We start from the raw sequence: 24,540 nt of genomic DNA on the forward strand, positions 1-24,540 counted from the left end.
GGCTCATATTTAATACAGAAAATCACAAACTATTTACAATGTTCACAAATGGCCTAGCATCAGTACCCTCCAGGAACATAGTCTGTCTGTTTAGAGTCATTTCGGTGTTGTTTTCGTAGCACACGCTGCAAGTTTTCTGCAGAAGCATGCTTGCGTGCGCATGCTTCAGCACGGTGGCGATCTTTTTCACTCATGCGCTTGGTCAACTGTTGGCCAGGGTTTAGCTGAAGTTCTTGAAGTATGGCTGTAGAAGCTTTTTCATACCCAGAATTGAACTTCATTACAGCCTCTGCCACAGCAGCTTGCACAGCAAACAATGATGCATGTTTCTCCTTCGGCGCCAGTGCCCAAATAATTGAGTGGAGACACTCGTTGTTATTTTGGGTCTTCCCTCTTAGGCATCGCCGAAGAAGCGATTCATCAGACAAACGTCTGTAAACTGGAAGAAGCGCCTCACATACATGGGGTGGCAGATTGTGGCGGTGTTTTGGAGCAGGCTCACCTTTGGCCTTTGCTGCGTTTTGGCGGCACCATGAATCTGGGCCCTCTGGACAGAGAGTGTGGTTAGAAGTGACATCGTTTGAGGTGATGTGGTAGTATGTGGCCATGACTGCTTTATGCATGGCCTTGACATCACCTTTGTGCGATTTCAAGGCCCAGCCATAGTAGCTGCTGAGCTTGGTGATAAGCTCACCAGTCAGCTTTCCTTTCCCACCGAGACTCTCTGTACCAGAGGACTTCTGCTTGGAAACTAGATTTCGCAGTGCTGTGCCCATTCTCTTGTGAATGTGGTTAACACAATCTTCCTTGTCCACGGGTATGTATCCATAGACTTTCGCATCTTGAAGAGCAAGGTAAGCGCGGCTGTCACCATCCGACAACAAGGTCGTGTACCGCAGCTTATGCTTCTGCAGCGATCTTTGGAAGAGGATCAGTGCCGCTTCCACCTCCATCTCCCCAGCTTTTTTGTCCGTGTTTTTCTGGCATGCGTGTGCCTCCTTCCAAGCCTGGTAGGCAGGGTCAACTTCTTTTGGTGCCCGTGCGCACCCAGCACAGAAATTGCTGAGCACTACATAATCGAGCACAAATCCTGTGTAGAGCTCAATTACGGTGCCGACGCCGATATGAGACGAGTGGCCGCGCGTCATCCATGTGCCATCGAACGATATAGCGATGTTGTCCGGGCTGTTTATATTTAGGTCACGGTACAAATCGCGCACTAATTGTGCACATGTCCCCATCAACTTTTCTGCCCCATCGGTTGCCGCGGGGACGAGTTTCGTTTTCAAGTGTCCCTGCCATGTTTTATTGTGCATTCCTCTCTCCGAAATGTTCATCGCCGCAAAAATGTCGTTCATTGCGGTTTGCCCGTTTCCGGTGCTCTGCATTGCACGCTCCGCAAGGATGTTTATGACAAAAGGCCTGAGCTTTGCTTTGCCGCTCACGCGCGGCGAGCTCCATCCCTGCACATTATCGCCGCAGATCGCACATTCGGCAACAAACTTCACAGCAAGGCCAAAATCCCGCTCACCTTTTCGCACCGTGAGGTTACCACCACAAATTGTACACTTGCAACTGGTAGACGCCAGCAGCGCGTTCATCGAGTCGTAACTAGCGATGAAAAAACTTGTAGCGAGATCGTTGCTAGCTTGTGTGGCAGCGTCATCACGATCCAAAAAGTCAGATTTTCGGGCAGTAGCAGGAGTTGAAGCAAGTACATTAAGTTTTTCTTGAGCTTCACTCTCTATACGCCGCAAATCTTCTGGCTGCAACATTGCAGTGTCGTGCCGAAACGACGACGAAGACCCGCGGCGGTTGTCAAGAGCGCTTTGGGGGACTAGGCCTAACACGCCCGCATCGGCGCCGCTCGACTCGGGAAGCACGCCGTTCTCCGCATGGTCAGGAACTGGTGGTGGCACAGCAGCGCATTTCTGGAAGTTGTACGGAGTCTTCCTCTTCCTTTTTGTTCCGAATTTGTACTTCGTAGCGAACTTCGGCGACGGCGTCGACATCGTTGCTCACGTGCGAAAACCAGTTGACGCGTACGGTGTGCGCACAGTCGCCGCGGAGTGATGCAGACGATGCCTGTCAGGCCAATGGCGTGACCCGCTGCGGGTCACGTGCCGTAACTGGCCAATTACTGCGCGTGTTGGGACTTCTTTTTGAATCGGGATATCTTCACAGCCAACGCGCGCTCGGAGCCGAAAATGGCGCGAAAATCAAGACGAGAGGCTGCGCTTTCAAACGATATATGATTCGCGGCTGTCGGACAAATATGACGGCCGTCGCGTGTCACGGAAAAGGCGCTTTATTTACCAAATTCTTGGCTCATATTTAGCTGGCACTGGTGCTAAAATTGATATTACGGCTAAGATATCGTTTCAAACTGCATAAAACTTGGCGAAATGGTAGAATATTGGATGGAAATAGCAAAACTGCCATTTCCAAAAAATCAACTTTTTGACGATTTTTCGGCTTTTAAAACCCGTGTCCCCCCTTAAAGGGCCACTCACCAGGCCCCATACCGAATTTTAGTTAGACAGTGGAAGTTGTTGGGTGTTCGATCAGGAACGTTTTGCCATAAAAAATTTTTCGAATCGGTTCATTACGAGTAGAGAAAGCAGGCTTTTTGAAGCGGCGCGAAATGAGGGTGAGAGGAGACGAGCTCGAAACCCTTGCCGATCCTCCACGTAACCTTCGCAAGCCAAACTTCTTCCCCAACTTTCTGGCATCCGACCAAGAGATGAAGTCCGCATGACGTGCCCGAACAAGCCCAGCCCCCGTGCACGCGAGTGGCGTTGTTTTGTTGACCAGCGTTATTTTGTGGTCTTCTGCCTGTTTCTGCGGGATTGTTTGGAAACGCTGGCTTAGACGCGGTAGAGTAGATGAACACAATGAGTGCGCAAACGCGTAGGAGCGTTCCACGGCGGTCGTCTGCTCAATGCGCTGACCGCGGGAACCCGAACGCATGTGAAACGCTGGCACATTAGCCCCGCATCTCGTAGCATTTCACGGGAAAAAATGTAAGAAAAACGTGCACAATTTTTTATTGCGTCTCATTATTTATTTCAAGTTTTATTCATCTCTTAAAGCAACAAATACATAAACTGCGCATGTTGTGTTAAATAATTTTTGCCATGTCACGTGGTATACTGTTGACAACGTCAGAGCAGTCGTCTACATAGAGGACCAACGTAACCGCAGTGCTGTGTACGTAGGGCCATTCCTACACTTACGTCGTGCCCTCATTCACTACGCGTGTGCAGCTAAAGGGGAGGGCGAGCAGCTTTCATCTTGAAATTTGACCCGTTTCCGCGGCGCGTAGCGTTGCAAATTTTGGCAGACGTGATCACGAACGCCTCGTCTACGCATAGCGCTTGTCAGCTCAAAATTGTCAAACCTGGTGAGTGGCCCTTTAAAGAACTTTTACACTTAAGCAGCTTTTCCATAAATACGAAGGACCGCATTTTAGTTCCACAAGGAGCTCTCCTGGCTACTGCCAGTACAGGGAAATCATGCACACTGCAATACATACCAAATGCCAACCTGCAAAGACATAAGGACAAGACAGGATTTGAGATGTGAGGTTTAACATCATAGCAAAACAGTTTCTTTTTTGCAGTTGGAAAAACTAACTTTACATAGAATAGCTTTCAAATGTAAAAGAGAACAGTTCAGTTCCGATGGCAGCACTTCAAGTACTATTCACTAGTACAGCTTCCTCACCTGCATATCAGCTGGCTGAGGAGCTGGACAGCTTCATGTTGAATAGAAGGCAAGATGGCCGCAACAACATTGGCCTGTGCTGTGGCACCAGAGCTCTGCAAAATGCAAGTTACACCTATGTACCTCAAAGCCATAAGAAGAAAACTACATCCCCACCCTACCCCTAAAATGTACTGTTACATAGAAGTTAATAGTGCTAGTAAAAACAACCATATATGAAATACACATCACTGCTGCCCAAATACATGTTGTTGGGCTGGTTGGTTTATGTCTAGAAAAAAGTAAGGACACTAGCCACATCGAAGAAATGACAAGCGGACAGGAAAGAGCACCCCTTGCAACATGGCTGTCCCAAGTAATGTGCTTTTCTGTGGTCCAAGTTCCGTAACCACCCTGAGGGTTATGAGTGATGCTGTTATGCTCGGTATCAGACCTATTACAGCCACCTGGAGCTCCTATTAGGTGCAGCTGAATTAAGTTACGTAAATGTTCTTGCATTTTGTCCGATTCGAAATGCTAGCACTACTAGCAACTGAACTAACATTCTCTGAATTTAAAGCACAATATTATGGCCCCCGAGCCCCGGCAATGGGTAGACAGACTCAACAGTCTAGTAACAAGACTACACGTGCTATGATAAATTCCTCAAAACGACTCACAATGGCACACGTGCCCCTTACTGGCCCAGAATATTCTGGTTTAGGACCACTGACCAGTTCAAAAGTACTAACCTTGACTGGAAGGTGAGCACCGAGGACTCTGTACACAAGCTCGAGTACGTCCTCAAATGGAACAAGCACCGGCTGGTGCATGCTGGACCTGAGGAGAGTAAAACATCACTGGTCTTACGAGGGATGTTTTCTACTGTCAAACCAGAACACAAAATTCAACATCAACAGAGGTGTAGTTGCATGAGTAAGTCTTTGCTGATGCCACTGGTTGCGACAGACATACCGAATATGGACACTTTGACAACACTTGTAAGCTATTCTGCTCTGGCTGTAGTTGTGCACTGCTGTTAATGATGTGCTCGATAAAAATAAGGAAGTTACTATCAGTCAGTGTGTGACAACGTGCTTTGACGAGTACAGGAGTGGCACAGTTCCCCACTTTACTACTGCCGGTGCGCTTGTAAATTTATCATGATTATTGGGGAAGGCAACACAGAAATTTTTACTTTGTTTGAAAATATTAAAAAAATTATAGCATAAATTTCAATCTAGAAATCTTACGTTGACAGTTCAGCTGCCATTTTGGCTGCCAAACGCATGAAATTTTTTATGCATTGAGCATGTACACGATACAGTGATGGAAGTGAGTTTTTACTTTTTTTAGCATTCTTTGGAGCAGGAAAAAAAAAGAATGCTAGTTTAGAGCAGCTGCTGGTGTCTTTGGAGCAGATACAAAATTTACCAAACATTAATTGGAGCTCAAAGCATAGCTGCAGCATCTTGTAAATATTAATATTTATTATGAAGTATACTTAGCAGACAACAACCAATGTGCATTTAAAGAAGCAATTAAAAAGATGGCTGGTTGTCAAAAATTTACTGTGAAACGAGCTTTATACTTAAAATACTAGTACTTGTGGCAAAAATAAAATCAAACCTGTAAAGCTGAATGCCACAATTTAAAAGAACCACAGTCCATATATAACTGTTGCCAAAGAAAATGCAGTAAATAATCAGCATGAGATAAAAGCAATGCTGCTCATTTTCACATTTCACCACACTAGCCTCCATGTCTAGCTGAAAAAGCATAAAAACAGCCAAACGAGCTCATGGCTTAATAAGCCAGTTCTTGTTTCATAAACTAGATCAGAACCAATAATACTGCACACTAGTAGCCCATGATAGTGCATAGACTGTTTTCAGTTTTTTTAGGACGAGTCGGCCAAACAGTAAAAGTTCATCATTCTCGTTCTCTCAGTGTCATTTCGGAGCAGGTTTGAAGCAACTGAAGCAGAACGTCCATCACTGGCAATGTTACCCCTACGATGATCACGTTTTGTTATAGCTAATCAAAACAAGCCCAGTCAGTTCCTTTCATTTATCTTGTTCTTCGTTGATTGGCACTTGTGCTGCTTTATAGCATTTTCGATTTCCATGCACTTCAAGGACACAGAAAAAAATTTGAAGTGCCGTTGTTTCTTGATTTTACATGCTGAAACCACAATACAATAATGAGGCAATAGTCAGTCCCGATGGATTATCTTTCACTACCTTGGGTTTCTTACAGCAAAATTTATGTACGTGTTTTTGCATTTCACCCCATCAATATGCAGACACTTCGGCTGGTTGAAATGTAAACACCTTGGCATGTGAAGAAATGCAGGAAAGGGTTACGTGGCACTGGTAGGGTAAGCTGGACATAGCAGCGAATAGGCTAGGCAAAGGTGAACTTACCCAACAAGCATTAGGCTGATGGTTCGCATGAGGCTCATAGTGCGGCGCCAGCACAGGAGGCTAGCTTGATGGCTTTCTTCTGGTGAGCTGGGAACCTCCAGGGGAACTGCCTTGTCTGTTCGAGGCCGCCCTTTGTCTGTTAGACAGTAGACAGAAGAGGAAGAACGAGTCTCGGAAGAGGTGCATTGCAATCAACACAAGGCCAGGTAAAAAGTAAAAAAAATTATGCGGCCATGCTGTGCGTGCGCCAGTCGCAGACAGTGCGTGCGCCAGTCGCACGCGTACTTCTGAAGCCCCGAGTACGCTGCTCTCTACCTTCATTCGACAGTGTCCATACAAAACAGCAAACAGTACGACTGCAGATGGCACTGATCACGTACAGATAAATAATTTAAAGCACACTAGAGAAGAGCAATCCAACTCAACCGTCACGCAAATGTGTTCGACGCACAAGAAAAAAGGAAAGGCACATCCATAGGTTGCCCATTGCTGATGATAGTAGTGATGCACTGCCTTCCATTTTGGTTGTTTAAACCACCATGTTTTTTTTTTTGTTTTTTTTGTGCCTCCAAGATGTACTAACCATGAATGAAGTTTTGAATCTCGGAGGCCGCAATCCGATCCCAAGCTGTTTAGGTGCGCCGTCGATTCGGCCGGTTGAATCCGCTGCTGCTTTCTTGTCGTAACTCGGCCACAGTGGAGCGTTCGAATTAACCGAAGCGCAGCCGAATTTGTCCAAATTAATGAGACTTTTCAATCATAGAACAATGTACATTTTGGACGGGATCAGACGCCGTGGCCGAATTAACCGAAATTCTGAATTAATGGGGGTAGATATTACGAGATTTTACAGTACTACAGTTAAACCTCGTTATAACGAAATTGGAGGGCCACCGCTATTTGCTCGTTATAACCAATATTTTGTTATAGCCGTAGTGGGCATTTACCGCAAATATTATGCACTGTACTTACCCCAAAAAAATAGCGTGCGAAATAGCATCCCGCCGCACGTTGGTATGCAACAAAACAACCGCATTCCCAAATAAAAAAAAAAAAGTCATGCACCTGTTTTAATGCACTTCAAAATACACAGCTTGCATTTCAGGCAGACTTAGCTGCAAAGAAGTCCGTAATTGGACGTTGATGCATCTTCCTGATGCGAACGATGGCTCGCTCAGCTGCGGCCGCAATGTTCAAGCCATTTTCGCCGCCCTCGTGAGGGCCGAAGTAGCGGTGCAGTACGTCCACCGCGTCTAATGCCTCCGCAGCGTACAAGTCAACATCGGTGTCTCGCTTCATCCTCATGTTGAGCAGGAGCTTGTTTATCACACGCTTGCGGTAACCTGCCTTCAGCGACATAATCACGCCTTGGTCAAGTGGCTGTATTTTTGCTGTGCAGTTGGCAGGAAGGAACAGCAGCTCAATGTTTTGAAGCACGGCAGCGGCATGGTGGGCGCTGCAGTTATCTAAAACAAGGCACACCTTGCGGTTCGCCTTTGCCAGCTTCTCGTCCCATTCGCAAAGCCATTTTGAAAAAATCTCCCTGGTCATCCAGGCTTTGCGATTGGCTACGTACTTGACTGGGAGCTGCCTCTTCCCCTTAAAGCGGCGAGGGGGTGCACTTTTGCCAATTACGAAAATTGGCAGCTTCTCAGAGCCGGTCATGTTTGCACAAAGTAGCGCAGTGATCCGCAGCTTACTTTGTTTGCCGCCATGACACGGCTCGCCTTTGAGGGCTAACGTCTTGTGCGGCAACATCTTGAAAAAGAGAGCGGTTTCGTGCGCGTTAAAAATATCCTCCGCGCTGTATTTTTTCTAGCAGCCGCACGATGTTTTCTTTAGCCCACTTGGTAGCCTCTGCTTCGTCGACAGATTGCGATTCGCCGCAGACCACTCTCCCGACAATGTCGTGGCGCTCCTTGAAGCGTTGTAGCCAACCCGAACTTGCTACGAAGTTGTCATAGTCCATGATGCAGGCAAAGTCTCTCGCTTTTCTTTGCAGCAAGGCGCCGCTCAGCAGCAGATTCACGGCCCGCGTGTCCAAGAACCATTTAAAAACGGCCCTTTCAACCGCTTCAAAGGCAGGTGCCCTCATCTTCTTAGCGCTTCCTTTCACGCCACGTGCAACAGCGTCGATGATGGACTCCTACTTGCTCAAGATGGTTGACAGTGTGCTCGTCCATACGCCAAAGTCTCTTGCCACGTTGCCTTTCTTAGTCCCCGATTCGACGGCTCTTATCATAGCCACCTTCTGATTTAGCGTTATGCGCTTTCGCTTCCCGCCTGGCGCATTCATGTTGCTGGAATCACGAGCGCAGCACGATAAAAGATAAGGCGGAAGCGGTCGAAAAAGAGAAGAAACACACACGCAAAAGCAACGCGGCTCACGTCGGCGAGCGACAACACTTGCAGAGAAAGCGACTGTGAAGAGGAAGGAACAGAAGGGGCGCTCTTTTGCGCTGCCCTCTAGGAACCGGTTCCTCAAGGGGAAGGGGGTATGTAAGATTAGGAAGCGCGCCGCAGCACCATGAGAAAGGGGGGAGGGAGAATATAAAGAAGACACAAAAGAAAAGGACGAGACGCTCGTGGAGCTGTAAAGCGCTCCGCTGTCGGTGGTAGCCAAGCGGCGCACGTGCAGCGACCTCTCCTCCGGAAACAGCGCGTGCCATCTGCTTTGAGCGCGTTGCTGGAGGGCGCGTGGCAAGAGTTTTGAACTGCTAAATACAGTTCTCGCGTTGCGCGCCGCCTCAAATTCGCGTTGTGCATTGTCGCAACATCGGCTTAAAATTTTACTTCCTAACAAAATTTGTTCGTTATATCCCATAACAGGCAAATTTTGCCTCATTATAATGAGGTTTCGAATACATTGGTTTGTACGGGGACTTTCAAGGGGAATTAAGATTTGCTCGTTATATCCATTATTTCGTTATAGCCCGTCTCGTTATAACGAGGTTTAACTGTAGTTAGATTAGTGTAAACACTCTACTTGAAAGAATAGTTATTATGAAGCTGAGCCAAATGAATGCTTTTTTTTGTTCCTTTCCTCCCCATTGTAAGTATACTTCATTCAGTGTTTTCAAGCAACATATTTGGGCGCACTTGGCATGTTATTAGCATGGTTTTAGGGGGCACTTCTCATAAGCCAAACTCCTGATAAAAATGAACAAATGGTAGTGGTCCCTTCAAAATCATCTTAAAGGGAGATGCTACTTGAAGACACCTTTTTTTAATATTCACCCTAGAGCAATGAAACTTGAGCTGTTTATGAAATGTTTTATGCTGATTTCAAATATATAATTTGTTTTTTGGCAAGTTGCTTACTTTTAGCTCTGCGAAACGACAAAGTGAAAACCTTAACCCTTTTGCCCCCCCCCCCCCCTTTTTCATCCCTAAACTTCCGTAATCTTTTACCATTCATAGTTCATAATGTTTAAAATAAAGTGTAGAATGCAAATAACTAATTAGGAAGCACAAACAAAATATGTAATAGGCATGAAAAATAATAGACGTAAAAATTCCATATTTCACCTACTCTAGTAAAGGTTTACATAGAATTTTTTTCTTATACAATAAAATACTGAAATTTAAATTAGATAACTGCATTCGCCATACTTTGGAAAAAATATGGGCAAAATTTAATGCAGATCCGAGCACTCTAAGTGCTTGAAGAGGGAGGGGCGCATTGAAAAAGATGGCAACATTTGTGTTTTGAGAAAAACGAGTTTTTATGTTAAAATTGAGTTTTTATTTATGAAAGATATCAATGAATCTGATGAAATTTGCACACCAAAAAGAACAATCCTTCTTTTAGTGGCCACTGCAGCTAAGTTACGCCAGCCCCATGAGTGTCCCTCTCGACTTTTTTGACCCGACTCCTCACAGACATTTCGCTCACAGACAGAGCCATGAAACGCTTGCCAAACTTTCGTTCCATCTGGCAGAGCCTTGTGCCAACTGCAAGCTAGGAAGAAGTTCGACAGGACTGCGAAATCCAAACTAAGTCCAGTGTCATGCCATTTTGCGGCCATGTTTGAGTCACATACCATCATACATAATGGCAATGTCGTCCCTCCTAAGTTCTCTCACAGGGAGCTCTTTCGACGTCGCAAGATTCGTGCCGACGTCATCCATTGCCATATCACGAACTTTCCGGCTGACGGGTGTGAATGACTTTTGATGCATTGGTTTTTGCAACCCAACAACAGCCGCAAATCGGACCAGCTGCTCGTAGCCTATTCCTACAGAGCGCGCCACACAACGGATTTCACTTGCGAGCAATGCTTTTTTCATTCATAACGGAGATAATTACACAAGAAAAGCATTGTTCAGCTGCGCTGCTCGACAAGACATGGACCCCGCAAATAGGCTTCACAGCACATACAGGCGCGCAGTGGCCAATGGCGGGCCCCGATTCGTACCACGTGATAAGCCAGTCGCGGCGCTCGAAAAACGCGCAAAAGCGTGCTTCTTTTTATTATTTCTTGCGACGCATCAGCGAGGGAAACTGTTGTTACTTGAAGAGTGAGGCTCGACTCTTCGGCTAATGCGATCAACAATGGCGAGCGGCGGCGCATTATCGGTGGCAGGGTGCTAGAAGACTGCACACTTTGGACCTTTTAACAGGCACCCTGTGCTCTTTAGATGCAATTTTAAAGCATGTCCAGTTAAGTCACGACCTGTATTTTTTTTTTCCCATAACAGTAGAGGTACTAATCTTATCAAAACAAGTAAAAATAAAAAAATCGGTAATTTTGAAAAAAAAAAGAAAAAAAAACTCGCGTTTTTCGACTTGCATCTTCCCTTAAAGAGAGTCTACTGTAGTTCACTATAATGGCTGCAGCCCACGCCGCTTAGTATTTGGATTGGATTAGATTGGATCCACCTGGACTGCTGTATTTTTCACTTTACTATTCAGTATGTGGATTAGATTGGATCTGATTCGACTTGAATTGCTGTATTTACTATTGATTTACATTCCTGCCTAATTTGTACACCTCTGAAACATACATTTTTCAGCAAAAGAAAACCTACTCACGTATGCTGTGCACATTGCCTTGACAACTAATGACAATGTTGCAAGAACAGAGCCGTACTTCAAAATTGTCTTTCTCTCTTTCTTTTTTTTGACGAGCACATGCATGTTGGGGTTTTATTTCTCTGGGCTCTGACATTTGGAGTGCAACAGAAGTCCTCGGATGCCTGCAATGAAAGCTAGCGGTAACGTTTAAAGTGGCGACAATTGAATATGTGGTGGCAAGAAGGAACCTGTCAAGTTGCAACAGTTTCCTCGATCCCACAGATGAATCCCAAATATAGGCATGTTACCTTCGTTAACGCACTCTTCTATGACAAGATGCTAAAAAGTAATCGCAGATTTAAACAATCTCAAGAAACTACAGTGAGAAACTTAGCTAAGTTATCCAAATGCTATCCTTGAAACACGAGCTACCAGCAATATGAGTGTAGCTGAAGATGTTTGCTGTTGCATCACCAATAATAATAATACTATTAATAATAAAAGGAATGAGATATCCTTGCAAGCTTCTAGCCCAACAAGAAGGTCTTCAAGACGAGTCCAAATTGTGGCCAAGACAAAAATGCACAAATGTGCAGTGAGCAATGTTGTGGTACAAAAGTTACGCTGTGTGATATGTAGAAGCAACCGACATCAATATAGTGCATGTACCAACATACAAGTTAGGGAATGCTTTAGTCAAAGTGAAGGACAAGCTGTTGAGCAGAAATTTCCCCTGTATTGTTTATGCCATAGCCTGTCACAATTATGACAACCAGTACATCGGTGAAACTAGTGATATCAATAAAAGAGTTAAACAACACGAATATGACATCATGAAACGATGCGTGACCTCGAGTGCTCTCATAGCACACGTGGAATCTACAGGCCACTGAATTGACTGGTCAAGCGCATGTTTTGTAAAAAGAAAAGCTTGCATCATGCTTGCACCTGCAATTTCTGCACATAGACGACTTCACTTAGGATGCACAGGAGTCACAGGACGTTTCAACAATGTACTCTCACTGCTTAAGGGGGCAGACTGGTCTTTGGGACCAAAAAGTGACCAAAAAAAAATCATTTTTTAAGGTTACCACGTTTGGTTCTGCAAGTATTTTTCTATATCTCTGCAAATTTTCACACACCAGGAAGTGGTAATTTTTTTGTGATGTCATTCTAACTGTCCAGATACATGGTGCTGCTAACATGCAGAACCTGCAAAAAAAGGGGGGGGGGGAACCGACTTCAAGGCTTTTTTATAATTTGCCGGCACCTGTGTTAGAAGCTCTGCTACGAATTTATGAACACGTTTATGAGGATTGCAAAACATGCACACCATTATTGTTGCTTTTTGAAGAAGCTGTGTGCTTTCACTTTTTTTCCATTTTTCCCAAAAAAGTAAATTTACGACTGTTCAATTTTGAGACCTCAATATCTCTGCAGCTAGGACAGGTGCAACAATAATTCTTTTTGCAGTGGAAACCTGTATGTGTGTAGAATGCAAGCATGGGAGCAGAATCTAGAGCACAATCCTTTTTAATTAATTACTCATTAAAATTGTACCACAATTCCAACTGCTTTTGAAAATGGATAGTTCATTTTTGCTGTAAAATAACCAAGGCCTAAAAACAAAAACAAAAACTCTTGCATACTTTCATTCTATAGTCATTAGTCTTTGTTGGCATATCTTAAGTATCACTTTTTTCTATACGCACATAAAAAGCACTTTTTTCTATAACGACCTTAAACAAGAGGGGGTGAACTTAAGTTATTTCAGGAACAAGATGAGTTACAGGAAAACTAATTGAATGTTTGAAATCAGCAGCAAAAACTGCATAATCCTGTGCAATTTGACCAAGATCACTGAATAAACAAAATATGTCTAAGACCAGTATGCCCCCTTAAATTACGTACTTAGGCATATGCTGTGCCTTCCTTATAACTTTTATAGTAAACAAAACTCCTATAATGGGTGCCGGAACATCATTAACTGCTGTGTTCTTTTGGTTCGGTCATCCTTTCGTGTCTACACCAAGAAGCAACCGTTATGCACTGCTCTTTTTTTTCCCGCCTCTTCTAGCAGTTCACTGTTGTAGCAGCCAAAGGAGCGACTTTTTAAGCTTTTAATCAATAATGCTTACTTTTGTGACAGTCGCACAGGCTGCTGTCATTTTCCATAACTTGGCCAGGTTTTCCAGAAATTCCCTGACCTCTCCACAAGGGTCCGAATTCTCCCGACTTTTCGGGGGTTTTCCAGGTTGGTAGACACCCCGAAGCTTGTGCGCTTCCTATGCGAACCAGTTGCTTAATGAAAAGCTAGGCATGAAACTTGGCCAGGTATCCAATAATTGTCTCCTCGATATACCATCTACACCCTAGCATATTCTAGATGAAGCCACAATATACAGCGTAGGTAGTGAGTTCGGAGAACCGATGATTCTTGGGCGACTAACTGTCACGTGCACCCACACAAAGCAAAAACAACACTAGAATCTAAATGACTGGAATGTCGTTTGAATTAGTGAAAGGCACAAGCAAAGCCTTCGTAGCTCTTATGCGGAGGTGCCCGAGCAGAAACAGAGCCTGAACTAAACCATGACATTCAACATATGAAACTGCTTAGGCCAAGTGTACTCATCCCTGCAGTGCTGCAAACAAAAGAAAACTGAAGCAGCCCAACAATGCACACACACACACATAAAACTTGAGGCCTTGACTCACCTATGTGCAGGTCTTGGAACAGGCTGTCAAGCGCTGTGTGCACAGTGGCCATGAGGCGACCCAGCTGCTGCGACCAGGCCTCCGAAGCAACCGCGCCCTTGTTGCCACCACCACCAGCTCGCCGACAACAAGGAAGTAGTGCGACACACTCACAAACCAGTTCCTGGAATACATAAGATGAAACTGTGGTTTTGGGACATTAAACCCCACATATCAATCAGATGAAACTATGCTAACACAGATTATGCTCTGGCGGGTAGAGAACTGGTAGGAAAAGCATAGATTTCGACAGGGCTAGTAGTGGCACATAAACAAGTTATTTTTGTGCCTTAACTATATTCGCTGCATAAAAATGAGTACCAGTATGACAGCTGGCATCTGAAAACTATAGCTGTGTGGATAGAAAAATTTTGAAGGTGAAGTGAAGTCGAATAATAAAGTTTGAGCGTCAATCAAATCGAATGCTTTTCGAGTAGTTGTCAAATATTTGTTTAATTTTTTTTTGAGTACTTTGAAGTAAAACTGCAGCAAAAAGGTTGGAGAGGATTCCTAAGCACATTCTTATGAGGTAGGAACATGGAAGTGTTTCTTTTGGCTAGGATGGTAAACTGCTGCAGAATTGGTGTTCACTAGTTGCCTCATTCTTGAATCAAGGATGAGGCAACTCGAAGTTGCCTCATTTGCCCTGTAATTCAAAGTTGCTAATCTGCCGTGTAGATGTCAATGTATAAAAACATAAAAAATTTCGGATAGTAAAAATCTTTTTCAATTTTTACGGACTTTTAGGTCTGAAACAACACTAATCAAAGCCCTCACCTTTACCCGGTAGGTTTGAACAAGCGCTTTCGCGACTCGATCTGCTTACAGCTGTAAGGTAGCCTTGAAAACAGCTTTGCCGCAACACCAGAGTGCGGTGCAGTGAATCGTTCTAAAAAATATCAAGGGACTGTTTCAACGGCGCAGTGCATGTAAATGTTAAAACCAGCATTTTTCTCGGGTTAAAACGGGGACCTGCAACACTTCTTGATCATGGTCAGAAAACGCTGCCAGTCGGTACTAGATGCTCCAGACAACACACGAGCCAAACATTATAGTGCAGCATGCAGCCTGGAATTCACAATGAATGATCAAAGTCAGCTAAAAAATGTTTTTCTTCTCTCGACAAATGACAGAAGACGCTCGAAAATCAAAAGTAGCAAGCCCATCTATCAGCCACTGGCTAATTCGAACATGGCACACTCGCTCGTTACAGAGATCGCCGCAGGAGGCCGTTTCTTGTTCACACGTGCGCGCGCGATCACTCTGAAAAAGCCGCACATTCGAAGAAAAAAAAGAAAGAAGCGCTCAAGGTCACGAGGCACGGGTGACGTAGTTTCCTTGCCCCCGCCATCCCTTCCTGCTTAGCTTCCAGCACTTTCGTTGGAACAAGAGAATGCATTTGCAGCATGCTACAAATCTTTGCAACTCCACTCGCACTGGACGGATTCTTAAAATTTCTGCGGCGTTGAATTTGTAAGGCAATAAGCTCTTCCAGTAAATTCATTCCATGGTTACTTAAAGAAGTGTTTCAGGGCCCCTTAAATATATTTGCTACTGCAACAGAATTTAAAAGACAACTTCACTGCAATGTGTGAATGTAATGGTGTGAAGCATATAAAAAAATCTGAAAGAGCCAGTGCCAATTGGACTGACTATTTGGTTTTGGAAAGTTCGAATATCTTAAATAGTTAAAGGTCCAGTGCGAACCAAATTGAATAGCAACCACTTCTAGAAAAATTTTCGAAAGTTCCAATCGTCGCACACTCTTACAAAAGACTTCACTGGCAATCATGACACTACTGTTGTCCCGAGTAACAATAAACAGTAAAGCACAAGGTGGTATGTTGCCCATAGTCATATTTATGAGGTCGTCTGATAATTCAAACAAAATCCTTGGGTCCCCTTAACTTGCACTATCGAAAGCCTAGCGTATCGGAATGATACTGCTACAGCACCGGGTTGATGGACCCCTGGCTCTCACAAGCACCTGTGTTACCAACAGGTTACAATGACACTCACTTGAACCAGCTGTGAATTCCAGGTGACAAGCAGCCTGAGCAAAGTTTTCTCCAGGGCGTCCTAGAAAGAAGCAAGAGAACAAATTTTAGCAATGTAAAAGTTCGAGGCACAACTTGAGCTTCAACCTTGGCAGCCAAATAGGAAAGCAAAATAGAAATGAAGGCAGGGCTATCAGCAATGCAATGCAGGTACCAAGCAACTTAGCTGCAGTAGCAGTGATTTGAGAATGAGAAAGACGCATACTTGTGCGACCCGCAAGGGGAGTGAAGCAAGACAGAGGAAAGGAGAGTCCATCTTTCTGAGAAATTAAGTGCCCACAACGTCGAGGTACCCCTGGCTCTTCCCGCGAGAAAAATCGGGGTGGCCCTACAGCGCTGAGAACTGAACCCACTGTATCCCGCATTAAAAGCAGATGGTCTGAACAATTGACCATTTCTGCGGTACATGAAACACCACATGACAGGGTAACCTTATTAACATGATAAGGCCATTGGGAGACAACGCCTCTGCCTTGTTCGAATTCACACTATAGATGCTTTACAGTGCATACGCGCTGTAAAGTAGGGGCTTAGCAATGCATGCATGTATTCCATTTTCTCCAAAAAGTCGTACAAGGTCCGAGCATCCTAGAACCCGTAAAAACAGCCTATCACGCATTAGCACACAAGACAGCTTTGGAAGAATCTAACATAAGTGCGAGTCCTGCAAATCTTCATACCCGGCAAGCTGGGCGTACCAAGTGTGAACTGCTTTACTTAATACATTTTAAAGGTAGTTGTGACACATCCAGTCTACACAGAGCCTAATGTCACAACTACCTTTAAATATATGTTGTGAATTACTTTGTTACACAGGAGCCAAATAACTCATGTAGTGCTAGACAAAAAAGATATTCCACCACATTGTTAAAGGCAGAAACTGGTTTAGCAGTTAAAAGCAAACCAACTTATAACAATATGTAGATATCATAAAGATTCCACTGTTATAATCAATTATTGCCATAGTGAAGTTGAAAGAATAAAATTACCGTACCCTAAAGCCTAGCCTTTAAGAGTTGAACGCGATAGGGATATCCTGTTCCTAGTACGCACTTCAAACACATAGTGCATGAAACCTTTTTTGAACTCGCTATGCACCCACTACGTGGCCTCAAAAAATCCCTGAAACACTTTTTCAAGCAACCCTGGCATGAATTCAATGGAAGAGCTTATTGCCTTACGAATTCAACCCCGCAGAAATTTTAAGAATCGGTCCAGTGCGAGCAGAATTACAAAAATTTGTCGCATGCTGCAATTGCATTCTCTCTTCTCTCGTCCCGACAAAAGCGCTGGAAGCTAAGCAGGAAGGGATGGCAGGGGCAAAGAAAGTACGTCATCCGTGTCTCGTGACCTTGAGCACTTTTTTCTTCGAATGTGCGGCTTTTTCATTGTGATCAAACACGCGCATGGACAAGAAGCGGCCTCCCACGACGATCTTTGTAACGAGCGAGTACGCCATGTTCGAATCAGCCAATGGCTGATAGATGGGCTTGCTACTTGTGATTTTTGAGCGTCTTCTGTCATTTGTCGAGAGAAGAAAAAGCAATTTTTAGTTGACTTTGATCATTTGTTGTGAATTCCAGGCCATGTGCTGCGCTATATTATTTGGCGCGCGTGTTGTCGGGAGCCTCTACTACCGATCGGCAGCGCTTTCTGACCATGCTCAAGTGTTGCAGGGCCCCTTTTAGGGGGGAGGCTACCTTCGAAGGGCAACGTTTTTGTTTGTTGAGATATCTTAATGAAATTTTCAGGGTACACTAATAGCAAAGCCATTGAATAACCACAAAGTTTAATGCAGTTATGTTCACTGGTTCCCAAGTTACAGCCATTTATCAGGGTAGTCCACATGGGTCCCTTAGTCAGGGTCTGGAGAATTTGAAAAATGTGCTAGCACTGTGAAATTCACTATGATGATTCCTGGATAGGTGCTTTAGGGCAAGACAGAGCCCTTTTTTTAAATTTCCTTGCCAAAAAATGTTCGCAGAGCACTGAATTTAGTGTTCACAATTTGGCTCTCATCAATGAAGTTTTAGTTAATTATTACAAATTACAGACACAATAAATTGAAAAAGCGGGCTTGTCTTGCCCTGGGCAATTTATTAAGGTGCATAATAAAAAAAACCTGATAGAAATCAGACCAGCAGTTCCAGAGAGATCACCTGACTAAGCAGCCTCACTGGCCAAAAAAGTCATTCTGAGAAAATTGACTTCGAAAGTTTCAAACATTTATTATGGTCTAAAATGACCCTGCAGAGTAGCTAGATGTGTCCTTAGGCTCTCTTTTTCTTTGCCGCTTTTCCTGCTTCTCATTCATCCGTTTCTGAGCCTTTCTCAGACGCAGAGAGTCTTTCTCTGCAGCTCGTTGAATGGTTAGGTGGCCAGGTGTGAGTCCCACTGATGACGACAACTCTTGGGTGGCCCTGTAGCAGCCGGCATTATACCGCAAAGCTGCGTCATGCAGTGCTGTCTCGACAGCAATCAATGATGCATGTTGCTCCTTGGGCATCAAGGACCATAGGACAGAATGGAATGACTCCATTGCATTTTGCGTCTTTGCTCCCAGGCAGCGTTGCAGTAGAGAAGCCTGCGAAAGGCGCTGGTAGACTGGCAGCAGCGCTTCTGCAACGTAGCCCGGAAGATTGTATTTGTGCTTTGGAGGTGGCACGCCATTCCCCTTGCAGGCATTATGACGGCACCACGAGTCTGCACCTTCCGGGCACAAGTCATGGTGAGGATCCTCGTCAGTTGAGGTGACGTGATAATATGACGCCATCACTGCACGCTGCATTGCAGCCACATTGTTTGAATTGTTCCGCAGTGCCCAGCCATAATAGTCTGCGAGTTTATCAATAAGGGCTTTTGTCAATCTGCCCTTCCCTCCCAGAGCCTGTTCGCTTTTCTGCACAAGATTACGTAGGGCTGTGCCCATCCTCTTCCGGACATGGTTCAAGCATCCTTCTTTCACAATAGGGACTAGCCCATAAACATTGTCTTGTTGAAGGGCAGAGAATGTGGTGCTGTCCCCATCAGATACAATAGTTGTATACCGGAGGTTATGCTTGGACAGTGAACGTGAGAAGAGTTACAGCTGCTTCAACCTCCATCCTCCCAGACTTGGCATCAGTGTTTTTTGGCACATATGGTGCTTCAACCCGCTTGCATAGCCCTCGTCTTCAGGCTTCGGTCCTACCTGGCAGCCGAGACACCGATTCGATAAAACTACAGCATCCAAGATGAGGCCTGTGTGATACTCGATGATTGCACCAACTCCAATGTGAGATGTATGTCCGCGCTTATGCCACGTGCCATCATAGTTCACTGTAATGTCCTTGCAGAAAGATGGGTCCATCTCCTTGTACACCTTTTTCACAGCAGAAGCCGATTCTTCATAGAATTTATCCAGGGTCTGTTGCTGTGGTTCTCTAAATTGCTTCAGGTGCCTCTGGAAAGTTCTGTGGTGCAGGCCACGGTGGGAAACATTCAGAGTTGCCTAAAAGTCGTTGAGGGCTGTCTGTCCCTTCCCTATTTGTTTCATGGCCTTAATGGCTCTTATATTCACGTCGAAGGCCCTTGACTCGTTCTGACGAGCAGAGCTCCACGAACTTGAAACTATTCCACAATGTGGACATACCAGCTCAAGCTTCGTGGCAAGTCCAAGCTGGGTGCCTCCTTGAACTTTCATCCCGGTCGCGAGGCAGCGCGGGCACGGGGTCTTGGACAGCATGTCGCTAAGGGCATCCCCTTGCACGAGGAAATATCTCTCGCCTTCGGTTGTAGCGGTGGCAGCTTCGGGTTCAGGCATCAGCGCTTGAAACTTCCTCACGGTCGCTGGCATAGCGCCAAGCTTTCGTTGCACAGCAGCACGTTCTCTCTCCGCCGTCGCCAACTCCTCGCACGTCCGAAAACGTGTTTGGATGTGCACAGTCGACGACGCGGTCTCACTGTTCGGGGCCGGAATCAATGCGGTTGGCGAGCGCGACACACCAGGCGCACTTGAGCACGAAACACCAGCCTCACTCGTCACGACGGATCCTTGTGCCGATGGTGTAGAAGTCTCGTCGCTAGAAGCGTTGACGCAATCGTCTTGAAAAGGTGAAGCGGAAGCATCGGTGCAACTGTCGCCGCGCGTGGGCGTGCAGGTGAGCTTCGCCATGCGTACGAGCTTCAGCTGACGCTTTCTTGAACCGAACGCGTGCAGAGTCTTGAACTTCGAAATGCCCATCGTGACCGTCAGCGCAACAATCCGCGTCTTGTGAACACGGCGGAAGATCGTCTCGTGAGGACGGTAGTGATCGTCTCGTAAAGACGGTAGAAGATCGTCTCGTGAAGACTGTAGAAGATCGTCTCGTGAAGACGGTGAAAGATAGAGGAGCACGTGTGACGACCGATCGGAATGATAGCAAACGGGGCACACAAAGAACGCCAGCGCATGCCGGAGAAGCAGCTACGTCATCGCGCGCAGCAGCCAATAGGAGCCGCGCGTTCCCCCATTCCCTCGAGAGGCGCGCGTTTTGTCCAATCGCGGCTTCGCATCCAGGCAGCGGGACATTCGAAAGCTTCCGCGAGCCCCCCAATCGTGAGCGACTCCCGCCTCGGAGCGCCACCGCCACTGCCGCGGGTGGCGAAAAAAAAAAGCGCAAGAATTCACGAGCAAAACAACATCAAGATGGCGGCGATCGGCCGAGCGGTTGGGAAATGGCGAGCGCGCGAAGTTGGGGTATTTTTGGCGCTCGCTCGCCACTTGCCGGCTGCCGCGGCATGTTATAAAATTTATTTGACGTACTTTCGCGATGAATTAGACATTTATATTTACAGTAGAGGCAGTTTATGAGTCATACTGCCCGAGTATGTGGTTTTCAAAAAATCGACTTTTTCGCGATTTTTCGGTTTTCAAAGGGCGCGTCCCCCCTTAAGGGAACAGGCACCGTAGCGTGTGTGCCTTCTGTAGTGGGTTATCGGCTTTTAAACCACAAAGAAATCATGATAAATACATGTTCTGATACCCGGTGGCAATGGGAGCTTGTACCACCGATATTACTGCAACATTTCATGCCGCATTGTGAACCATGTATACAGGACGCGTGTGTTTGTAAAGCACTTTCACTGCATTTCCAAGAAGAAGAAGTTATTTTCACAGTATTCACAAGCAGACACGTGGCCATGTGGTAGAACATCCACTTGCATTGCAAACGAACTGGGTTTGATCCTGACTCTGTCCCAGAATTTTAAAAATTTATTTTATTTGCATCATTCTCGATTTCTCAGTCACGCATAAGATGATAATTTTTCACTCACAACCAACAATGCCGATGCTGGAATTTTCGCGAAACAAGCTCTTTAACACTATCGCGTCGAAATGAACGAGGGTCGTGAAACTGTATAGTACAAGGTATTTCAGGATATTTATCAGAGATCCTCACAACCAAGACAAACGCAATATTTGCTGGGCACCTTTACAACTCCATTTTCCAAGACAGCATACAGCTTGAGGTGACAGCACAAATTCAGTTATACAGTCGAGCCTACATATAACGGCCCCGCTTAAAACGAACTTTCGCTTAAAATGAACAATATCCGCATAACCGTGAAAATATACATTTGTTCAACGGCACACAATCGCACTTACAACGAACGTCTCCAAGTGCCGCTGATCGTTTACAGCGAACAGAGTCAGCGGTCTGCCAACTTCTCAGGAAACCAATTTCGAACACCGATCAGGCATCGGCGAGTTGCCCATACATTTCTATTGTTAAACGCCGACTCTACCTCCGCAACCTTCTAGTTGCCGCTCTCCCCAACCCATGGAGGAAGGAAAGCTGTTTCCTTCTTTCATGCCCCGACTGCTTTTTGTTAAGCACCCATCCGTCCTTTGTCCCCCCCGCTACTCTGAGCACCTCGCATCGCCAGATGAGGCCCGTATTTTCCCACTGCTACCAATGTTTCAAAGACCGTTCGGCCATCTACCCTGTTTTCAATCGCTGGTACTGTCGTTGGCGTCGCCGGCCTGGAGTGACCAGACCATTTGCCAACATCCTCGGCCACCGACTGTATCCGATAGTCTGCACGCGCGTACGCTACCCCACCGACTCCGATAATTTGCAATTCGTTTAGTGTTTAGGACTTGTTCTCGCTCACTTCGCACTCGGCTCAGCATGCCTTCCGCACGCATGCGGAAGCGCGACAACGACTGTTGATTTGCACGCAACGAATCCCGAAATATCGACGTTCGTGAGGCCACGCAAACCCGCCGGCACAACAAAACGACCACGAACGCCGATTCTTCGAACACTGCTGCGCGCACCGATCCAGGCGGTTGGTTGTGCTTTGACTTCTGCGCGCGCAGGCACTCTTTCTAAGTTTTTCTACATGCGAGTTTCGCGGACCTTCCAAGCAAGCTACCCAGCCTGCCTCCTTCCCGTGAGTTTGTTTTCAAGGTCGCCTTGAAAACTCCACTCTCTTTATCTTCCACTCTCTTTATCACAACTCCTTGCCCTTCTCTCGCAAGTCTGCTCTCCTCTTGATTACAACCCCTTCGCCCATCTCCACTGCTCCACGTTGCCCACTACGCTGGCTCAAATAAGTTTCGTTTTCTGACTGGAAACGGGCCCAGATCTGTTCCACACGTTCTGGCATGCGTGTCGCGTGTGCGCGTCTTGCTCGCTCTTGGTTTTCGTGTGTGGTCATGATGGCCGATGGGAGGACTAGCAGGCTTTTTCCTGCCGCTGAACAAAACGTCGTAAATGTGACCGCTTGGCTTGAGCGTAATGTGCGCGTTAGGTGCTGCGTTGCGAAGCGCTTGCTCATAGCTGTTGACCACCTCACAGCCAACTTGCCGCTTCGGGCGTCCCGGTATTCAACTGTGGAGATGGTGAATATTTCGTGGGCCGCGGTGACGGCTACATGCGCGTGAAACTGTTTTCCCGAGGCCGACTTCGTCAACGTCGGGCCCGATGCCGAGCCTGAAGCTTCCGAACAGGAGCACTGCGGCGACGATTTGTGGCAGCGCGTCGTTGACACCGACCTGGGAGAGCGGGTGGGACATCTGTTGCGATGGTTTAATTACGGCCGATGATGATGCCAACACTGCGGAACCGTGCACGGATTGGGGCATTGTGAATGAAGTACGTGGCGAGAGGGATTTGGAGGAATCGGATTGCAATAACGACGAAACTTTGGAGCCAGTGCCTCATGCAGCTTATGCCACGGGCCTCGGTGAACGAGCACCCTGCCGTTTTAAATGAACTCGAGATCGCCCTTATCGCTTCTGCTCTTCAAAACACGTGCATCGCGGTCTTTTTGGGGCAAAAAAAAGTCTGTGTTTTCACTTGCAACTTTTTTTAAAAGCTGTGTTTCATTTACTATAAACTTCGGGATACAGCGAACGGATTCCGCGTCACGCTCAGGTTCGTTATAAGTGGGCTCGACTGTAATAATAAAACTGAAAAAAATTGAAATAATTAACCTTTTCATCAAAGATAATATTATCATATATGGGGTTTCACGTCCCAAGAGAAGACAAATCCGCGAGAGGGAGACGGAAAATTAGGTGGGCAGATGAAATTAACAAGTTTGCAGGTATGGCGTGGTAGCTGAAAGCACAGGATAAGGTGATTCGAGAAACATGAAAGAGGCGTTTGCCATGCAGGGGTAGTTAGGCTGATAAAGGACACTTTTGTATTTTCATGTAACCACCCCTAATGTAATAACCCCTTGGGGGTCTTTAAGGTATCAAGCTGAAGTGAACTGATAATGAGGACGATGTCCCAAAACCACGATATGATTATGAGTGACGCCGTACTGGAGGGCTCCAGAAGCTTTGAGAATCTGGTGTTCTTTAACGTGCACTGACATTGCAAAGCACACATGCCTCTACTGTTTCCCCTTTATCGAAATGTGACCGCTGTAGCCGGGATCGAGCCTGCGACCTTCGAGTCGGCAGCCGAGCACCGTTGCACCACAGGGGCGGACTTTTTTTTTTTAATTATTAAAGGAGATAGGTGGTCACATCAAGTAACAAAATCGGCGTTCTTCCTACGAAGAGACCAGTTAGCACTGTAGGATTTCCAAAAAATGTGGTGCAGGTAATGTTTTGCAAAGAACCTCTAGCACTAGGTGCACAAAAATACGGCACACCAGAATCCACCAGCCACATTGGCTTGCCTCACCTTAGCACCTACTGCAGATTACCAGCGTATACATATAAACACTTCTCTGCTCATGGTGCCTTAGATAAGCTGCTCCACCTCACGAAGGCACAAGTTAGGGCTAAACCAAGTGCACAGTAAAGTTCATGCCCACCTGAACAGAGCTCATCAGACGGCCATACTCCTTCATGCAGACCAACAGGCACATCAATGCGCCTTCGTCAGGCTGCAAGAAAACACATATGAGAACACATGAGTGCAGTGAATTAGAAGTGCTGTGTATTTGTTGCATATTTTCCTAAGCAGGGAGCCATAATGAATCTGTATTACGGTGTCACGATAACAATATATCTGTCTTTTCTTGCATATAACCCACAAAAATTTTTTTAATTGAGCATGAAGGAATGGTGCCACCATCTTTGTGGCTTGCACAT

General features: G+C 45.8%; 1 protein-coding gene across 1 annotated transcript in view; it reads right to left on the reverse strand.

Moving 5' to 3' along the window:
• Positions 1-24,540, reverse strand: part of LOC119178786 (proline-, glutamic acid- and leucine-rich protein 1) — a 77,060-nt gene that overhangs the window by 47,252 nt on the left and 5,268 nt on the right. Inside the window, exons 5-10 of the mRNA XM_075888404.1 lie at positions 24,261-24,332; positions 15,925-15,984; positions 13,867-14,029; positions 6,132-6,267; positions 4,458-4,545; positions 3,727-3,821 (exon numbers count right to left, since the gene is read on the reverse strand). Of these exons, the coding sequence (XP_075744519.1) occupies positions 3,727-3,821; positions 4,458-4,545; positions 6,132-6,267; positions 13,867-14,029; positions 15,925-15,984; positions 24,261-24,332 (614 nt within the window). The remainder of the gene's footprint in view (positions 1-3,726; positions 3,822-4,457; positions 4,546-6,131; positions 6,268-13,866; positions 14,030-15,924; positions 15,985-24,260; positions 24,333-24,540) is intronic.

Source organism: Rhipicephalus microplus, chromosome 1 (assembly GCF_043290135.1).
Source record: "Rhipicephalus microplus isolate Deutch F79 chromosome 1, USDA_Rmic, whole genome shotgun sequence".
In the NCBI taxonomy this organism is placed as follows: domain Eukaryota; kingdom Metazoa; phylum Arthropoda; class Arachnida; order Ixodida; family Ixodidae; genus Rhipicephalus; species Rhipicephalus microplus.